Here is a 16,175-nt window from a genome sequence, read left to right on the forward strand (position 1 = left end):
CAGACAGACACACACACAGACAGACACACACACAGACAGACACACCCTTCAATCAGTTCTACTACACACACAGCACACTCATACATGATATATAAACACTCTCATTCAGTGCAGCTCACATGTTCTTGAAAACAGTCAATGGCAGCCGTCCCAGTCACACATACACCCACACACATACACCTACACACATACACCCACACACATACACCCACACACATACACCTACACACATACACCTACACACATACACCCACACACATACACCTACACACATACACCTACACACATACACCTACACACATACACCTACACACATACACCTACACACATACACCCACACACATACACCTACACACATACACCCACACACATACACCCACACACATACACCTACACACATACACCCACACACATACACCCACACACATACACCTACACACATACACCCACACACATACACCTACACACATACACCTACACACATACACCCACACACATACACCTACACAAGTACACCTACACACATACACCCACACACATACACCCACACACATACACCTACACACATACACCTACACACATACACCCACACACATACACCTACACACCTAGTACACCTACACACACACATACACCCACACACATACACCTACACACACACCTACACCTACACACATACACCATACACACACACATACACCCACACACATACACCTACACAAGTACACCTACACACATACACCCACACACATACACCTACACACACACATACACCTACACACATACGCCCACATACATACACCTACACACATACACCCACACACATACACCTACACACATACACCTACACACATACACCCACACACATACACCTACACACATACACCTACACACATACACCTACACACATACACCCACACACATACACCTACACACATACACCTACACACATACACCTACACACATACACCCACATACATACACCTACACCTACACATACACCCACACACATACACCTACACACATACACCCACACACATACACCTACATACATACACCTACACACATACACCCACACACATACACCTACACACATACACCCACACACATACACACATACGCCCACACACATACACCTACACAAGTACACCTACACACATACACCTACACACATACACCTACACACATACACCCACACACATACACCTACACAAGTACACCTACACACATACACCCACACACATACACCCACACACATACACCTACACACATACACCCACACACCTACACACATACACCCACACACATACACCTACACACATACACCTACACACATACACCTACACACATACACCTACACACATACACCCACACACATACACCTACACACATACACCTACACACATACACCCACACACATACACCCACACACATACACCTACACACATACACCCACACACATACACCTACACACATACACCTACACACATACACCCACACACATACACCCACACACATACACCTACACACATACACCCACACACATACACCTACACACATACACCTACACCTTCACACACTCCTGGCACAAGTATCGCTACAGTGCAGTGTGCCTCAAATAGACTTTCAGTAATTCCTTCTTTTGAATTACACTGTTGGGCATGAAGTCATTTTCACTTTTTACACACTGCAGTGTATGCGTGCGTGCGAGTGTGTGTCTTTGTCTGTGTGTCTGTGTCTGTGTCTGTGTGCGTGTGCGTGTGCGTGTGCGTGTGCGTGTGCGTGTGCGTGTGTGCGTGTGTGTGTGTGTGTGTGTGTCTGTCAAGTGTCTGTCTTAAGTACTGTGGGTGTTGTAGTGTCTGTACGCAAACGGTTTGATTTAAGTGACCTGAACTAAAAAGTCTGTGTGTTTGAGTGTGTTACATTTTGCGTCACTCATGCATACAGTATACTTCTCTGTCTCAGTTTTCCAAGGAAACGGGGGGATAGACGGAGGGATAGAGGGAGGGAGAGAGGGATAGAGAGAGGGAGAGAGGGATAGAGGGAGGGAGGGAGAGAGGGATAGAGGGAGAGAGGGAGAGAGGGATAGAGAGAGGGAGAGGGGATAGAGGGAGGGGAGAGAGGGGGAGGGAGGGGAGGGAGGGAGGGAGGGGAGGGAGGGAGGGAGGGAGGGAGGGAGGGAGGGAGGAGGGAGGGAGGGAGGGGAGGGAGGAGGGATAGAGAGATGGAGGGAGGGAGAGAGGATAGAGGGAGAGAGAGAGGGATAGAGGGATATAGAGGGAGAGAGGGAGAGAGGGATAGAGGGAGGGAGAGAGGGAGAGAGGGAGGGGATAGAGGGGGAGGGAGGGAGGGAGGGAGAGGAGGGAGGGAGGGAGGGAGGGGGAGGGAGGGAGGGAGGGAGGGAGGGGGAGGGAGAGAGGGAGGGAGGGGAGGGAGGGGAGGGGAGGGGGAGGGAGGGAGAGAGGGAGGAGGGAGATGGAGAGATGGATAGAGGGGGAGGGAGGGAGGGAGGGAGGGAGGGAGGGAGGGAGAGGGAGAGAGGGAGAGAGGGATAGAGGGATAGAGGGATAGAGAGGGAGGGATAGAGGGGAGGGGGAGGGGGAGGGAGGGAGGGAGGGAGGGAGGGAGGGAGGGAGGGAGGGAGGGAGGGAGGGAGGGAGGGAGGGAGGGATAGAGGGAGAACAGGTGGGCGTGTATGATGTTATGCTTTGCTCTACCCGTCTCTCCACACATTTGCTTCTGCACCCTTTTTCTGCACTTTTTCTCCGCACTCTTTCCTCTTGGTGCTCTTTTCGTCTGTCCACATAAGTCGTTGTGCTCTGTCTCTCTCTCTCTCTCTCTCTCTCTCTCTCTCTCTCTCTCTCTCTCTCTCTCTCTCTCTCTCTCTCTCTCTCTCTCTCTCTCTCTCTCTCCCTCCCTCTCCTCCCTCCCTCTCCTCCTCCCTCCCTCCCTCCCTCCCTCCCTCCCTCCCTCCCTCCCTCCTCTCCTCTCTCTCTCCCCTCTCTCCCTCTCTCCCTCCTCTCTCTCTCTCCCTCTCTCTTCTCTCTCTCTTTCTCTCTCTCCTTCTCTCCTCTCTCCCTCTCTCTCTCTCTCTCTCTCTCCTCTCTCTCTCTTTCTCTCTCTCTCTCTCCCTCTCTCTCTCTCTCTCTCTCTCCTCTCTCTCTCTCTCTCTCTGTCTCTCTCTCCCTCTCTCTTTCTCTCTCTCTCTCCTCTCTCTTTCTCTCTCTCTCTCTCTCTCTCTCTCTCTCTCTCTCTCTCTCTCTCCTCTCCCTCTCTCTTCTCTCTCTCTCTCCCTCTCTCTTTCTCTCTCTCTCTCTCTCTCTCTCTCTCTCTCTCTCTCTCTCTCTCTCTCTCTCTCTCTCTCTCTCTCTCTCTCTCTCTCTCTCTCTCTCTCTCTCTCTCTCTCTCTCTCTCTCTCTCCATGGCTTTCTGGTGGTAAATCTCTTTAGTAAGTGTTTGTCTCAGTGAAGCTCTGTCCCTTTCCACCTGTGTTGGTGTGCCTCACCTTCTGTTCATTCCTAGTGCCACCAAGGTAGCAGCATCATCCACCGTCCTCATACAGTTATGCCCAAACGTTGAATGAATGTTGAGGAGCCGTTAGCCTAGTCACTGACCTGATCCCCCCCCGCCTTCCGCTTAGTATAATATCACGTTAGTATTACGCTAGTGAGGAACGGAGTTGTTGACAAGTATAGAGAACAGAAACAGATTTGCTGTTTAAAGTTGACTTTTGAAGGGGTTCCCTTGCAGACTGGCTAGATAGATTTCATTAGAAAGACACCCAATATATGTGTTTTTATGTTGTGTAATACACCTTGTTGAGTTATTTTTGTGTAGTTTGTAAAAAAAAAAGTCCATGTTAGACATATAATGGTATTGTTAGTCCTGATCAAAACCTTTCAGAAAAAGGCACACCTGTAATGTTCTGAATCTCATAACTTTGTTATGTTGTTTATTGTTAGTCTTCATTTTTGCTTTCTATGTATTGAAAGTTGATTTTTCTATGTATTCTGCAAGTTGATCTCTCTGTGTCTTCTGTAGACTTAGTAACTCCCTTACTCCCATCCCCTCCTGTCTCTCTCTCTCCCTCCTGTCTCTCCCTTTCTCCCATCCCCTCCTGTCTCTCTCTCTCCCTCCTGTCTTTCCCTTTCTCCCATCCCCTCCTGTCTCTCTCTCTCCCTCCTGTCTCTCCCTTTCTCCCATCCCCTCCTGTCTCTCTCTCTCCCTCCTGTCTCTCCCTTACTCCCATCCCCTCCTGTCTCTCCCTTACTCCCATCCCCTCCTGTCTCTCTCTCTCCCTCCTGTCTCTCCCTTACTCCCATCCCCTCCTGTCTTTCCCTTTCTCCCATCCCCTCCTGTCTCTCTCTCTCCCTCCTGTCTCTCCCATCCCCTCCTGTCTCTCCCTTTCTCCCATCCCCTCCTGTCTCTCTCTCTCCCTCCTGTCTCTCCCTTTCTCCCATCCCCTCCTGTCTCTCTCTCTCCCTCCTGTCTTTCCCTTTCTCCCATCCCCTCCTGTCTCTCTCTCTCCCTCCTGTATCTCCCATCCCCTCCTGTCTCTCCCTTTCTCCCATCCCCTCCTGTCTCTCTCTCTCCCGCCTGTCTCTCCCATCCCCTCCTGTCTCTCCCATCCCCTCCTGTCTCTCTCTCTCCCTCCTGTCTCTCCCATCCCCTCCTGTCTCTCCCTTTCACTCCCCCTCCTCCCCCCCGTATCTCTCTCTCTCTCTCTATCGTTCTCACTATCTCTCTCACTCTTTTTCCCATCTCGTTCTTTCTCCTCCTCTTTTCTCTACCCCTCTCTCTCGCTCCCTCTTTCTCTCCCTCTCTCTCCTCTCTTACTCTCTCTCAACCTTGTCATGTTCCCTCTCTCACACACTCCCCCCTTACCCTATCCCTTCTCCCTTCTGCTAGCAGTCGACTGTTGTTCCTTGTGTCTCGCTCTCTTGTTGTCTCTGTTGTTGTGTTGTGGTACAGTACTGATGCATCCTGGGAGTTGATGTTCACTGATGCCTGTGATGATGCTTTATCTCCTACTAGCTCCAGTGTAGGTTGGAGGGGCTTAAAGATGATCGCAGGAGCCATAGGACCTTCAGCTCTCGAGTAACTATCCCCCCCATCAATGAGGAGCTGCCGCCCTCCGTTTCTGGCTTTCTCTCTCTCCCTAACATGCTCTGCTTTTAGTATCTGTGTCTGGTGTTGCAGAATGTCTGTAGACGTCATCAGTTTGCTCCAGTAGTGCACACTCACTCTCTCTTCCTTTCGCTCTTTCTCGCTCTCTCTCTCTCTCTCTTTTAGTTCACTAGTTTAGCTGTAGTCTTGTCTGGTTCGTTTTGCTTTTCTCTCGGCTACGGGACCACATCCTGCTATCCCTCCCTCCCCTCCATCCCCCCTGTCCCTCTCTCCTGCCTCTGGCTGTGCAGTACCCAGCGGTGTTGCAGTAGTTGTAGGGGAGGGGGCACATGTTGCAGAGCCACATAGACATGGTGCAGATAAGACAGACAACCAGACACGCAGGCATACAGAGACAGACAGACAGACAGACAGACAGACAGACAGACAGACAGACAGACAGACAGACGGACGGACGGACGGACGGACGGACGGACGGACGGACGGACAGACGGACGGACGGACGGACAGACGGACAGACAGACAGACGGACAGACGGACAGAGGAGAGGTAGGCAGGTAGGCAGGTGGGCAGGCAGGCAGGCAGGCAGGCAGGTAGGTAGGTAGGTGGGAGACAGAAAGAAATAGAGACAGACAGACAGGTAGACAAGTTGGCAGACAGGACGACAGAAGACAAAACGGAATAGAGACACAGACATAATTTCTGAGCTAAAACTGATCGTAATCCGCCACCCCCTCAACACACACACATTCACATAGAGTGTGTGAGGGCTGTACTTACTGTACCGCCTCACTCTAACCATTCCCTCTGTCTGGCTACTCTTCTGCGTTAGTTGAGCGTTAGCTTATCGTTCCCATAGAGTCAGATGTGTTCAGAGAAACGCAGCCCTCCTGCTCCACGTCTGAGCAGCCACTATCAATACTGCTGTTACTGCTCTTAATATATCTGTTATTGTCAACGTTGAATCAATATGGATGTTGTTGCCTTTGTCCACTTTATCTGTGAATTTAACTCATCTATCTTAGCTCAGTCAAACTAATCCAGGTATACAGTGGGGCAAAAAAGTATTTAGTCAGCCACCAATTGTGCAAGTTCTCCCACTTAAAAATATGAGAGAGGCCTGTAATTTTCATCATAAGTACACTTCAACTATGACAGACAAAATGAGAAAAGAAATCCAGAAAATCACATTGTAGGATTTTTTATGAATTTATTTGCAAATTATGGTGGAAAATAAGTATTTGGTCAATAACAAAAGTTTATCTCAATACTTTGTTATATACCCTTTGTTGGCAATGACAGAGGTCAAACGTTTTCTGTAAGTCTTCACAAGGTTTTCACACACTGTTGCTGGTATTTTGGCCCATTCCTCCATGCAGATCTCCTCTAGAGCAGTGATGTTTTGAGGCTGTTGCTGGGCAACATGGACTTTCAACTCCCTCCAAAGATTTTCTATGGGGTTGAGATCTGGAGACTGGCTAGGCCACTCCAGGACCTTGAAATGCTTCTTACGAAGCCAAGGAGGTTTTCACTAAAATCTCACGATACATGGCCCAATTCATTCTTTCCTTTACATGGATCAGTCATCCTTGTCCCTTTGCAGAAAAACACCCCCATGCTTCACAGTAGGTATGGTGTTCTTTGGATGCATCTCAGCATTCTTTGTCCTCCAAACATGACGAGTTGAGTTTTTACCAAAAAGTTATATTTTGGTTTCATCTGACCATATGACATTCTCCCAATCTTCTTCTGGATCATCCAAATGCTCTCTAGCAAACTTCAGATGGGCCTGGACATGTACCTTGTTAAGCAGGGTGACACGTCTGGCACTGCAGGATTTGTGTCCCTGGCGGCGTAGTGTGTTACTGATGGTAGGCTTTGTTACTTTGGTCCCAGCTCTCTGCAGGTCATTCACTAGGTCCCCCGTGTGGTTCTGGGATTTTTGCTCACCGTTCTTGTGATCATTTTGACCCCACGGGGTGAGATCTTGCGTGGAGCCCCAGATCAAGGGAGATTATCAGTGGTCTTGTATGTCTTCCATTTCCTAATAATTGCTCCCACAGTTGATTTCTTCAAACCAAGCTGCTTACCTATTGCAGATTCAGTCTTCCCAGCCTGGTGCAGGTCTGCAATTTTGTTTCTGGTGTCCTTTGACAGCTCTTTGGTCTTGGCCATAGTAGAGTTTGGAGTGTGACTGTTTGAGGTTGTGGACAGGTGTCTTTTATACTGATAACAAGTTCAAACAGGTGCCATTAATACAGGTAATGAGTGGAGTACAGAGGAGCCTCTTAAAGAAGAAGTTACAGGTCTGTGAGAGCCAGAAATCTTGCTTGTTTGTAGATGACCAAATACTTATTTTCCACCATAATTTGCAAATAAATTCATAAAAAATCCTACAATGTGATTTTCTGGATTTTTTTTCTCATTTTGTCTGTCATAGTTGAAGTGTACCTATGATGAAAATTACAGACCTCTCTCATCTTTTTATGTGGGAGAACTTGCACAATTGATGGCTGACTAAATACCTTTTTGCCCCACTGTATCTGTGAATTTAACTCATCTATTTTAGCTCAGTCAAACTAATCCAGGTATATCTGTGAATTTAACTCATATATTTTAGCTCAGTCAAACTAATCCAGCTATATCTGTGATTTTAACTCATCTATTTTAGCTCAGTCAAACTAATCCAGGTATATCTGTGAATTTAACTCATCTTCCTTAGCTCAGTCAAACTAATCCAGCTATATCTGTGAATTTAATTCATCTATTTTAGCTCAGTCAAACTAATCCAGCTATATCTGTGATTTTAACTCATCTATTTTAGCTCAGTCAAACTAATCCAGGTATATCTGTGAATTTAACTAATCTTTCTTAGCTCAATCAAACTAATCCAGCTATATCTGTGAATTTAACTCATCTATCTTAGCTCAGTCAAACTCATCCAGCTATGTCTTTGAATTGAGCTAATCTGTTTTAGCTCAGTGAAATTATTCCAGCCGCTATCACTGTATCAAGCAAGACAAGAGGCACTTGAATTATTATTACCTGTGTGACTTACAGTGCTGCTATGTCTGTGAGATTGTATGCACCATATACAAGAGGATAACGATACGAGGTCAGGAAGCGGAAGACGTCTGTATGGGAGGACAAAGAGCAAGATAGGTGTAGTGTCACAAACCTCTTTCCCGGTCACTTTTTGACTGTTGAGTAAACATCTCATCTTTCAAAGGTGTCGAAAGGGCAACCTGCTCTATAAAAATCTCATTGTGTCTCTTGTCTCTCTCTCTCTCTCTCTCTCTCTCTCTCTCTCTCTCTCTCTCTCTCTCTCTCTCTCTCTCTCTCTCTCTCTCTCTCTCTCTCTCTCTCTCTCTCTCTCTCTCTCTCTCTCTCTCTCTCTCTCTCTCTCTCTCGTTCTCGTTCTCTCTCTCTCTCGTTCTCGTTCTCTCTCTCTCTCTCTCTCTCTCTCTCTCTCTCTCCTTCGCCAGGTGCAGTCACGATACAGCAGCAAAGAAAACATCCTAAGATCAAGTAAGCACTCTGCCACACGCCCTTAAGAAGCGAGTTAGAGCTTCCCCTGTAGCAGGACTATTGTTTGTGCATGTCTATGTGTGCGTGTGTGTTCATACATGAGCATTCGTGCATCTGTCCGCGCACACGAGTGATGTTGTGCCAGGGGCTAACTGAGGCGCATGTTCACAATCTGAAATAGGCTGTGGAATCGTCAGTTTATAGGACCGGGAATTTGGTCAAGAGAAATCCGTGCACTGTAGCTTCTCTTCTCTGTGCTGCTAGGCAGAGAGAAGAGAAGGCTTTGTTCTGGCTTTGTTCTTCCGCTTGCCTTTGGAATTATTCCGCTGCTGTTATTAGAAACAACATGGTTGCTGTCAATAGCTGAAATCGTGTGTGTGTGTGTGTGTGTGTGTGTGTGTGTGTGTGTGTGTGTGTGTGTGTGTGTGTGTGTGTGTGTGTGTGTGTGTGTGTGTGTGTGTGTGTGTGTGTGTGTGTGTGTGTGTGTGTGTGTGTGTGTGTGTGTGTGTGTGTGTGTGTGTGTGTAAAGGAAATAACACATATGGAATCATGTAATAACCAAAAAAGTGTTAAACAAGAAATACGAGCAATGGACATTAGACTGCTGGAAATCTGTCCTTTTGAGTCCAAATGTAAGATTTTTGGTTACGTGTATTTAAGATTTTTGGTTCCGTGTATTTGTGAGTTGCAGAGTAGGTGAACGGATGATCTCCGAATTTGTGGTTCCCACCGTGAAGCATGGAGGAGGTGGTGTGATGGTGACGGAATGCTTTGCTGGTGACACTGTTGGTGATTTACAGCACACTTAACCAGCATGGCTACCACAGCATTCTGCAGCAATACGCCATCCCATCTGGTTTGCTCATAGTGGGACTATAATTTAGGCTGTGTAAGGGCTATTTGATCAAGAAGGAGAGTGATGGAGTGCCTCAGATGACCTGGCCTCCAGAATCACCCAACCTCAACCCAATTGAGATGATTTGGGATGAGTTGAACTGGGTGAAGGAAAAGCAGCAAACAAGTGCTCAGCATATGTGGAAACACTTTCAAGGCTGTTAGAAAAGCATTCCAGGTAAAGCTGGTTGAGAGAATGCAAAGAGTGTGCAAAGCTGTTATCAAGGCAAAGGGTGGCTTCTTTGAAGAATCTCAAATATTAAATATATTTTTATTTGTTTAACACTTTTTTTTGGTTACTACATGATTCCATTTGTGTTATTTCATAGTTTTGATGTCTTCACTATTATTCTACGATGTAGAAAATAGTCAAAATATAGACAACCCTTTTAATGAGTAGGTGTGTCCAAACTTTTGACTGGTACAGTAGGTGTATGATTCTGTGTAAGATCCTGTCCCTGTGTCCTCTCTCTGTCTCTGATCCCGTTTCTGTCTCTGTCTCTGTCTCTGTCTCTGTCTCTGTCTCTGTCTCTGTCTCTGTCTGTCTGTCTGTCTGTCTGTCTCTCTCTCTCTCTCTCTCTCTCTCTCTCTCTATCTATCTATCTATCTATCTATCTATCTATCTATCTATCTATCTATCTATCTATATCTCTCTCTCTCTCTCTCTATCTTTCTTCTCCCGTCAGGTCACAGTGCAGTGGACATCACCAAGGTGGCACGGAGACACCGCATGTCCCCGTTCCCCCTCACCTCCATGGACAAGGCCTTCATCACTGTGCTAGAGATGACCGCCATCCTGGGTACTGAGATCATCAACTACAGAGGTGAGGAGGGGAATGCACACACACATAAACTATAAAAGTGAATACACAAATACTGTACACATACATGAAAGTATGGAGGTGAGGACACACACACATACACACGTCAACTACACAACACACATGTCACACACACACACATACACACATACATGCACAAATCAGCACACACATCAACTAGTGTATTGTGTATGGTCAGCATGATGAGTACATCTATCAATCATCTATTACAAAGGTCAGGCAGTAGAGTGAGTCATCCACTGACTACATCATATTACTGTATATATCACATTACGAACACATCAACTATAGATGCAGAGGTTGTAGAGGGCTTCACCTCCCACCCCCTCAAACTCCCCCAGGCTCGAGTGTTAAAGTCCAACAAGTCCTCCAGTCCTCCCCCTTGCCAGTCCCCAGTCTCTGCCGTCAACTGCAGTGGTGGAAACAGTGGTGGCACCTCCCCCTTTGGCCGCTGAAACACCCACTTACCATTTCGGACAGTGCCACCTAGACCTCCCCCAGGAATTTCTCCAGCAGCCTAAAAGATGTTGGTCCTGTTTGTTGTGCCAGGACTTCCAGGGTTTTCCAACCCTCTCCCCAGCAGCCGCCGGTCACTCAGCCTTAGTAAACTCGCTGCCATCAGTTGCTTCTGTAGGATGGCTGGTTGAACTAATCTCAAAATAATGGTTGGATTGTGGAAGATAGGCTCAGGCTCCACACCCCCTTCTCGTGTAGGTCTTAGCAGCTGCCAGGCCCTCAACACCGCAGAGTAAAACTTAGAGAGACCTGCTGTACTCAGCCTCTCCAGCCTCATGCGGAACAGCTGCTGGTCCAACCGTAATCTGCCAGCTCTCCTCAGCAGTGCTCATGCTGGTTCCCTCCAGCCGACATCAGTATGGGTACAGCAATCTCTGCACCGCCTTTAGTCAGAATGCAGCCACCCTGCTCTCCAGTTCCCCCAGGCCCTGTCCTCCTTCGTGGATGGACATGTACAACACTGTCACATTCAGCCAGTGATGGCCGAACCAGAAAACATCCTGCATCTCACCCACCACAGAGGTCACCCGCCCAACAGACAGGCGTAGACAATGAATACCCTTGGCTTCACCGCTCTGTCTTTCCAAACCAAAGAAGAAGGAGCTGGGAGCGTCCATCTCCTTGAGCATGTAAAACCTAGCTCTTACAAGTGCTCCCTTTGCTTTAACCTGGAAAAAACTGCCCAGGTCCCTACATAATTCAGCTAAATTAGTCTGGAGGTCTACATTGCCTTGCCCCACCAGCTCTACCTCCACTTCACTGATACTATGCTCGAGTTCCCCCAATACTCTCCTAGCCTCTGAGGATGAGAGAGCTGTTTACTGTTGACAGAAAAGCCGAATTTGGACTTTTCCCACATCCTACAATTGACTCAGAGACACATACTCCTCTCTTCGCTTAAAACCTCAGCAAAAAGTGGCATCTTGTAATAGCTTTACATTAAACTTCCAATATGATGCCTGCCGAAGCCCTGGTAAAATAGACAACTGAGCCATGGTTATCCCTGTGTTAGGCGCATGCACATTTATAAGGACAAAACCCCTGTTGTTAATTTCTGATTTTACTACAAGCAGTCTACCCCTGCACAAAGGAGCACATTTCTCTGCCACCCCTGCACTAACATTTGTTCCATGGCTCAGCACACTTGCCCTTTTCCACCAGAGCCCCCAATCGACTTCATTCACCACATCACTAAACAACACCTGTAGTTTTTTTTGTTTTACATATTCACCCAACAGACTCCTCTTTCCCACATCTCTGAGGCAATTTATATTGAGTGAGCCTACCTGAAGAGTCTCCATAAGAAGTGGGAGAAAAGCCAGCAAAGAAAGAGACCAATAGCAAAGCTCAAAAAGCCCCAGTGCCAGAAAGAAACTATACATCTAAACAGTGTCTGAAGGTCGACCCTTACGCATGGTTCTGACCCATTTCCTCAACCTAAAACGTTTCCTGGGAGAGAGGACACCATGCCCCTCATTTTTCATAGCATGTTGTACGATTTTACAAACAGCTTGACACCCTCCTCAACCGCCCGTAGTCACTTGCCCTTCCCCACTATACTCTCCTCATACAATAGCATAACCTGTCTAGGCATAGCATGACTAGACCCAGCCTCATCTACAACACCATCCATAGCATGACTAGACCCAGCCTCATCTACACCACCATCTATAGCATGACTAGACCCAGCCTCATCTACACCACCATCTATAGCATAACTAGACCCAGCCTCATCTACACCACCATCTATAGCATAACTACACCCAGGCTCTGCTACACCACCAGCTATAGCATAACTACACCCAGGCTCTGCTACCTATGTCTCATGGCCCCTTGAAGTTGACCTCGATTTCCGCCACTGGCGCTTGTATCCTCACCTTGTCTATGGGCTTTATGTGAGCATGCAAAGCTCTTATGCCCCAAATCCCCACACTCAAAGCACCGTATACTATCTGTGAAGGCAAACCCTGCGTAGAGCCTCTCCCCGAGCCTCATTTTAAAATACACATTTAACTGTTACTCATTGTTGTTCAGAAACAAGAAGTATTGCCTCCTGAACGAAACAACGTGCTTAATGGCATCTGCCTGAAATCCTGCCGACAGTACATGAAAACTGATAGCAAACTTAGCAAACCAACTCAGCTCTGTCTGGATTTGATCATCCATAATAAACAGAGGTAGATTCGCAACTACCACCCTAGTCGAAGGAGTCGAAACCAGGAGACCCAGAGACTCACAGACATAAAGTAAGTGACCATTACCTAACTTAGCACTACATGATCAGTAGCTCAACAGTGTGGTCCTAGGATGGTGGGTTTGATTCCCGGGACCAACCGTATGTAAAATTGTAATTTGGATTAAAGCGTCTGCTAAATAACATTATTCATATTACAATAGAATGTCGGTGGTACAGAACAGACTTGTAGCACCTTGTCAGGCTCAACCAACTCACTGACAATATGAACTACACATGACAGGGTTTAAGCTGACTCTGGCTCTTGTCTGCAGGCTTAGATGTTACACACATACTCTGAATGACATATTACAGTGTACAGAAACATTCAGAGGAGTATAAACACACTGGTCCTGGAGCATGTCTGTCCCCCTAGCTCTTCCTCGGGCACTGCCCTCAGGGCCTTTGTCAGAGTGCCTTAGGGCCGTGGTCACCCCCCCTGGCTGTGTGACATCAGTGTGGTGGTGGTGACACAGACCTGACATGGGGGCAGGACACAGGACACACACTTACACACTCACACACTTCTGATTCAGTTCTGTGCTCATCATGACTAATAGAACAGCTATGGTGGTGTGTTCTCTCTCTTTTCTCCCAGTAAAGTGATGTTTCATGTTGTTTTGGGGGAGGGTGTTTCAGGATGGAAGAGCTCCCGTGCTGGTGGGGGAAGGGGATGGAGAGGGGTGTGCGTCAGGGGATGAGAGGGGAGAGGGGTGTGTGGGTCGGAGGGGAGGGAGAGAGATAGGTGTGTGGTGGGGGAGGAGGGGGCATGGTCCGTGTGTGTGCTTGATGGAGCTTGTCTTAGCTTGTCTAAGCTTGCCTGGCACAAGACTATCAATTCATTGAATAGTCCCAGAAGTGCAAATCCACTCACGTCCCAACATCTGGCCCTGCAGGCTCAATCAAATGCTTGAAGTATTTGAAAGATTTGGAACATTAATTGAACCTACTCTTATGTGTGTGAGAGTCTTGTGCGTATGTGTGTGTCCCAATCCTTAGCTCTCTGTCTCATGTAAGTCATTGATATCATAGATCAGATTTCACATTTACACCCACTTAATAATCACAGGAGGACACACACACCAGAGTCTGTGTTTGTGTGTGTCCGTGTATGTTTGTTCCGGCGTGTGTGTGTTTGTTTGGATGTGTGTGTTTTTTAGGTTTGGGTGTATGTGTGCATGTGTGTGTGTGCGTGTGTGTGTGTTTGTTCAGGTGTTTGTGTGCGTGTGTGTGAGTTTTTCTGGTCAGGTGGTGAGTCACCCACAGAGATCCTGATGAGAGGTGTCACACTCTCTCTCTAACACACACACCTCTGGCACATATGTCTCTCCGTGTCTTCATCTGAAACAGATGCCCTCTCTCCCTCCTCTCTCTCTCTCTCTCTCCCTCTCTCCCTCCATCTGTCCCTCCTCTCCCTCGCTCTCTCCCTCTCCCTCCCCCTCTCCCTTCCTCTCTCTCCCTCTCTCTCTCTCTCTCTCCCTCTCTCCCTCTCAATTCCATTCAATCCCTCTCTCCCTTTCTCCCTTCCTCTCTCTCACTCCTCTCCCTTTCTCCCTTCCTCTCTCTCACTCCTCTCCCTTTCTCCCTTCCTCTCTCTCACTCCTCTCCCTTTCTCCCTTCCTCTCTCTCTCCTCTCCCTTTCTCCCTTCCTCTCTCTCACTCCTCTCCCTTCCTCTCCCTTCCTCTCTCTCACTCCTCTTCCTTTCTCCCTTTCTCTCTCTCACTCCTCTCCCTTTCTCCCTTCCTCTCTCTCACTCCTCTCCCTTTCTCTCTCTCACTCCTCTCCCTTTCTCCCTTTCTCTCTCTCACTCCTCTCCCTTTCTCCCTTCCTCTCTCTCACTCCTCTCCCTTTCTCCCTTCCTCTCTCTCACTCCTCTCCCTTTCTCCCTTCCTCTCTCTCACTCCTCTCCCTTTCTCTCTCTCACTCCTCTCCCTTTCTCCCTTTCTCTCTCTCACTCCTCTCCCTTTCCCCCTTCCTCTCTCTCATACCCTCTTCTCTCCCTCTACGTTTTTTTTCTTTCTTTTTTCTTTTTCCATCCGTCTCTCCCTTCCTACCTCTTTCCCTCTCTCTTCTCCTCCTCTTTCCCTCTCTCTTCTCCTCCTCTTTCCCTCTCTCTTCTCCTCCTCTTTCCCTCTCTCTTCTCCTCCTCTTTCCCTCTCTCTTCTCCTCCTCTTTCCCTCTCTCTTCTCCTCCTCTTTCCCTCTCTCTTCTCCTCCTCTATCCCCTCTCTCTTCTCCTCCTCCATCCCCTCTCTCTTTTGTCTAGATGGGATGGGTCGAGTCCTGGCTCAGGACGTTTATGCCAAAGACAACCTGCCCCCGTTCCCCGCCTCTGTCAAGGATGGTTATGCAGTAAGAGGTATGTATTCAACTGTAATATATTGCAATGTAGCCTACACAACCACACACTACACTACACACACACACACACACACACACACACACACACACACACATAATGTATACCGCCTTATGTCATATTGTACTGTACTGCTGAATACATGGCATGCTATCCCTCTCTCTGTGCTGATATGCCCTTCCTGTTTGTGAAGTCAGGAGGCACTACCCACTGAAACACGAGTCAGCTAAATGACACTCTTCCACAGTCACCCACTCACACAAACATATCGTAGATACACACACACACACACACACACGGCATACACACACAGAGACACACATTGATAAACACGCAGCAGCATATACACACAATCATACAAACATACACAGATGTGATTACATTTTATTTTATTTTTTTAGCGGCTGATGGTCCAGGTGACCGTTTCATCATTGGAGAATCCCAGGCTGGAGAACAGGTTTGCCCCCTTACACACACACACACACACACACACACACACACACACACACACACACACACACACACACACACACACACACACACACCTTACAGACAAACACACACACACTTACACTTCACCATTTCTATAATGTGACTACTCACACAGCTACAAGCAACTGGCTGGAAACTCGCTTCATGTAGAGAAATATCGAAACACACACACACACATACAATT

General features: G+C 47.6%; 1 protein-coding gene and 1 long non-coding RNA gene across 15 annotated transcripts in view; one reads left to right on the plus strand and one right to left on the minus strand.

Moving 5' to 3' along the window:
• The window catches only part of LOC118370802 (gephyrin), a 119,164-nt gene that overhangs the window by 93,318 nt on the left and 9,671 nt on the right, over positions 1-16,175 (plus strand). For 9 of the 14 annotated variants that reach the window (XM_052470811.1, XM_052470812.1, XM_052470816.1 and 6 more), the window contains 5 exons: positions 5,035-5,097; positions 8,613-8,655; positions 10,236-10,373; positions 15,407-15,499; positions 15,901-15,956. In XM_052470811.1, coding sequence (XP_052326771.1) covers positions 5,035-5,097; positions 8,613-8,655; positions 10,236-10,373; positions 15,407-15,499; positions 15,901-15,956 — 393 coding nt within the window. The remainder of the gene's footprint in view (positions 1-5,034; positions 5,098-8,612; positions 8,656-10,235; positions 10,374-15,406; positions 15,500-15,900; positions 15,957-16,175) is intronic. The other 5 variants (XM_052470821.1, XM_052470822.1, XM_052470823.1 and 2 more) reach the window with 1 other exon arrangement.
• On the minus strand, positions 452-1,248 carry LOC127909424 (uncharacterized). Its single transcript, XR_008071070.1, has 3 exons — positions 1,165-1,248; positions 715-756; positions 452-600 (listed from the first exon to the last, which is right to left on the minus strand). It is a non-coding gene; the product is annotated as an uncharacterized LOC127909424 (long non-coding RNA).

The sequence above is a fragment of the Oncorhynchus keta genome, chromosome 19, assembly GCF_023373465.1.
Source record: "Oncorhynchus keta strain PuntledgeMale-10-30-2019 chromosome 19, Oket_V2, whole genome shotgun sequence".
In the NCBI taxonomy this organism is placed as follows: Eukaryota; Metazoa; Chordata; class Actinopteri; order Salmoniformes; family Salmonidae; genus Oncorhynchus; species Oncorhynchus keta.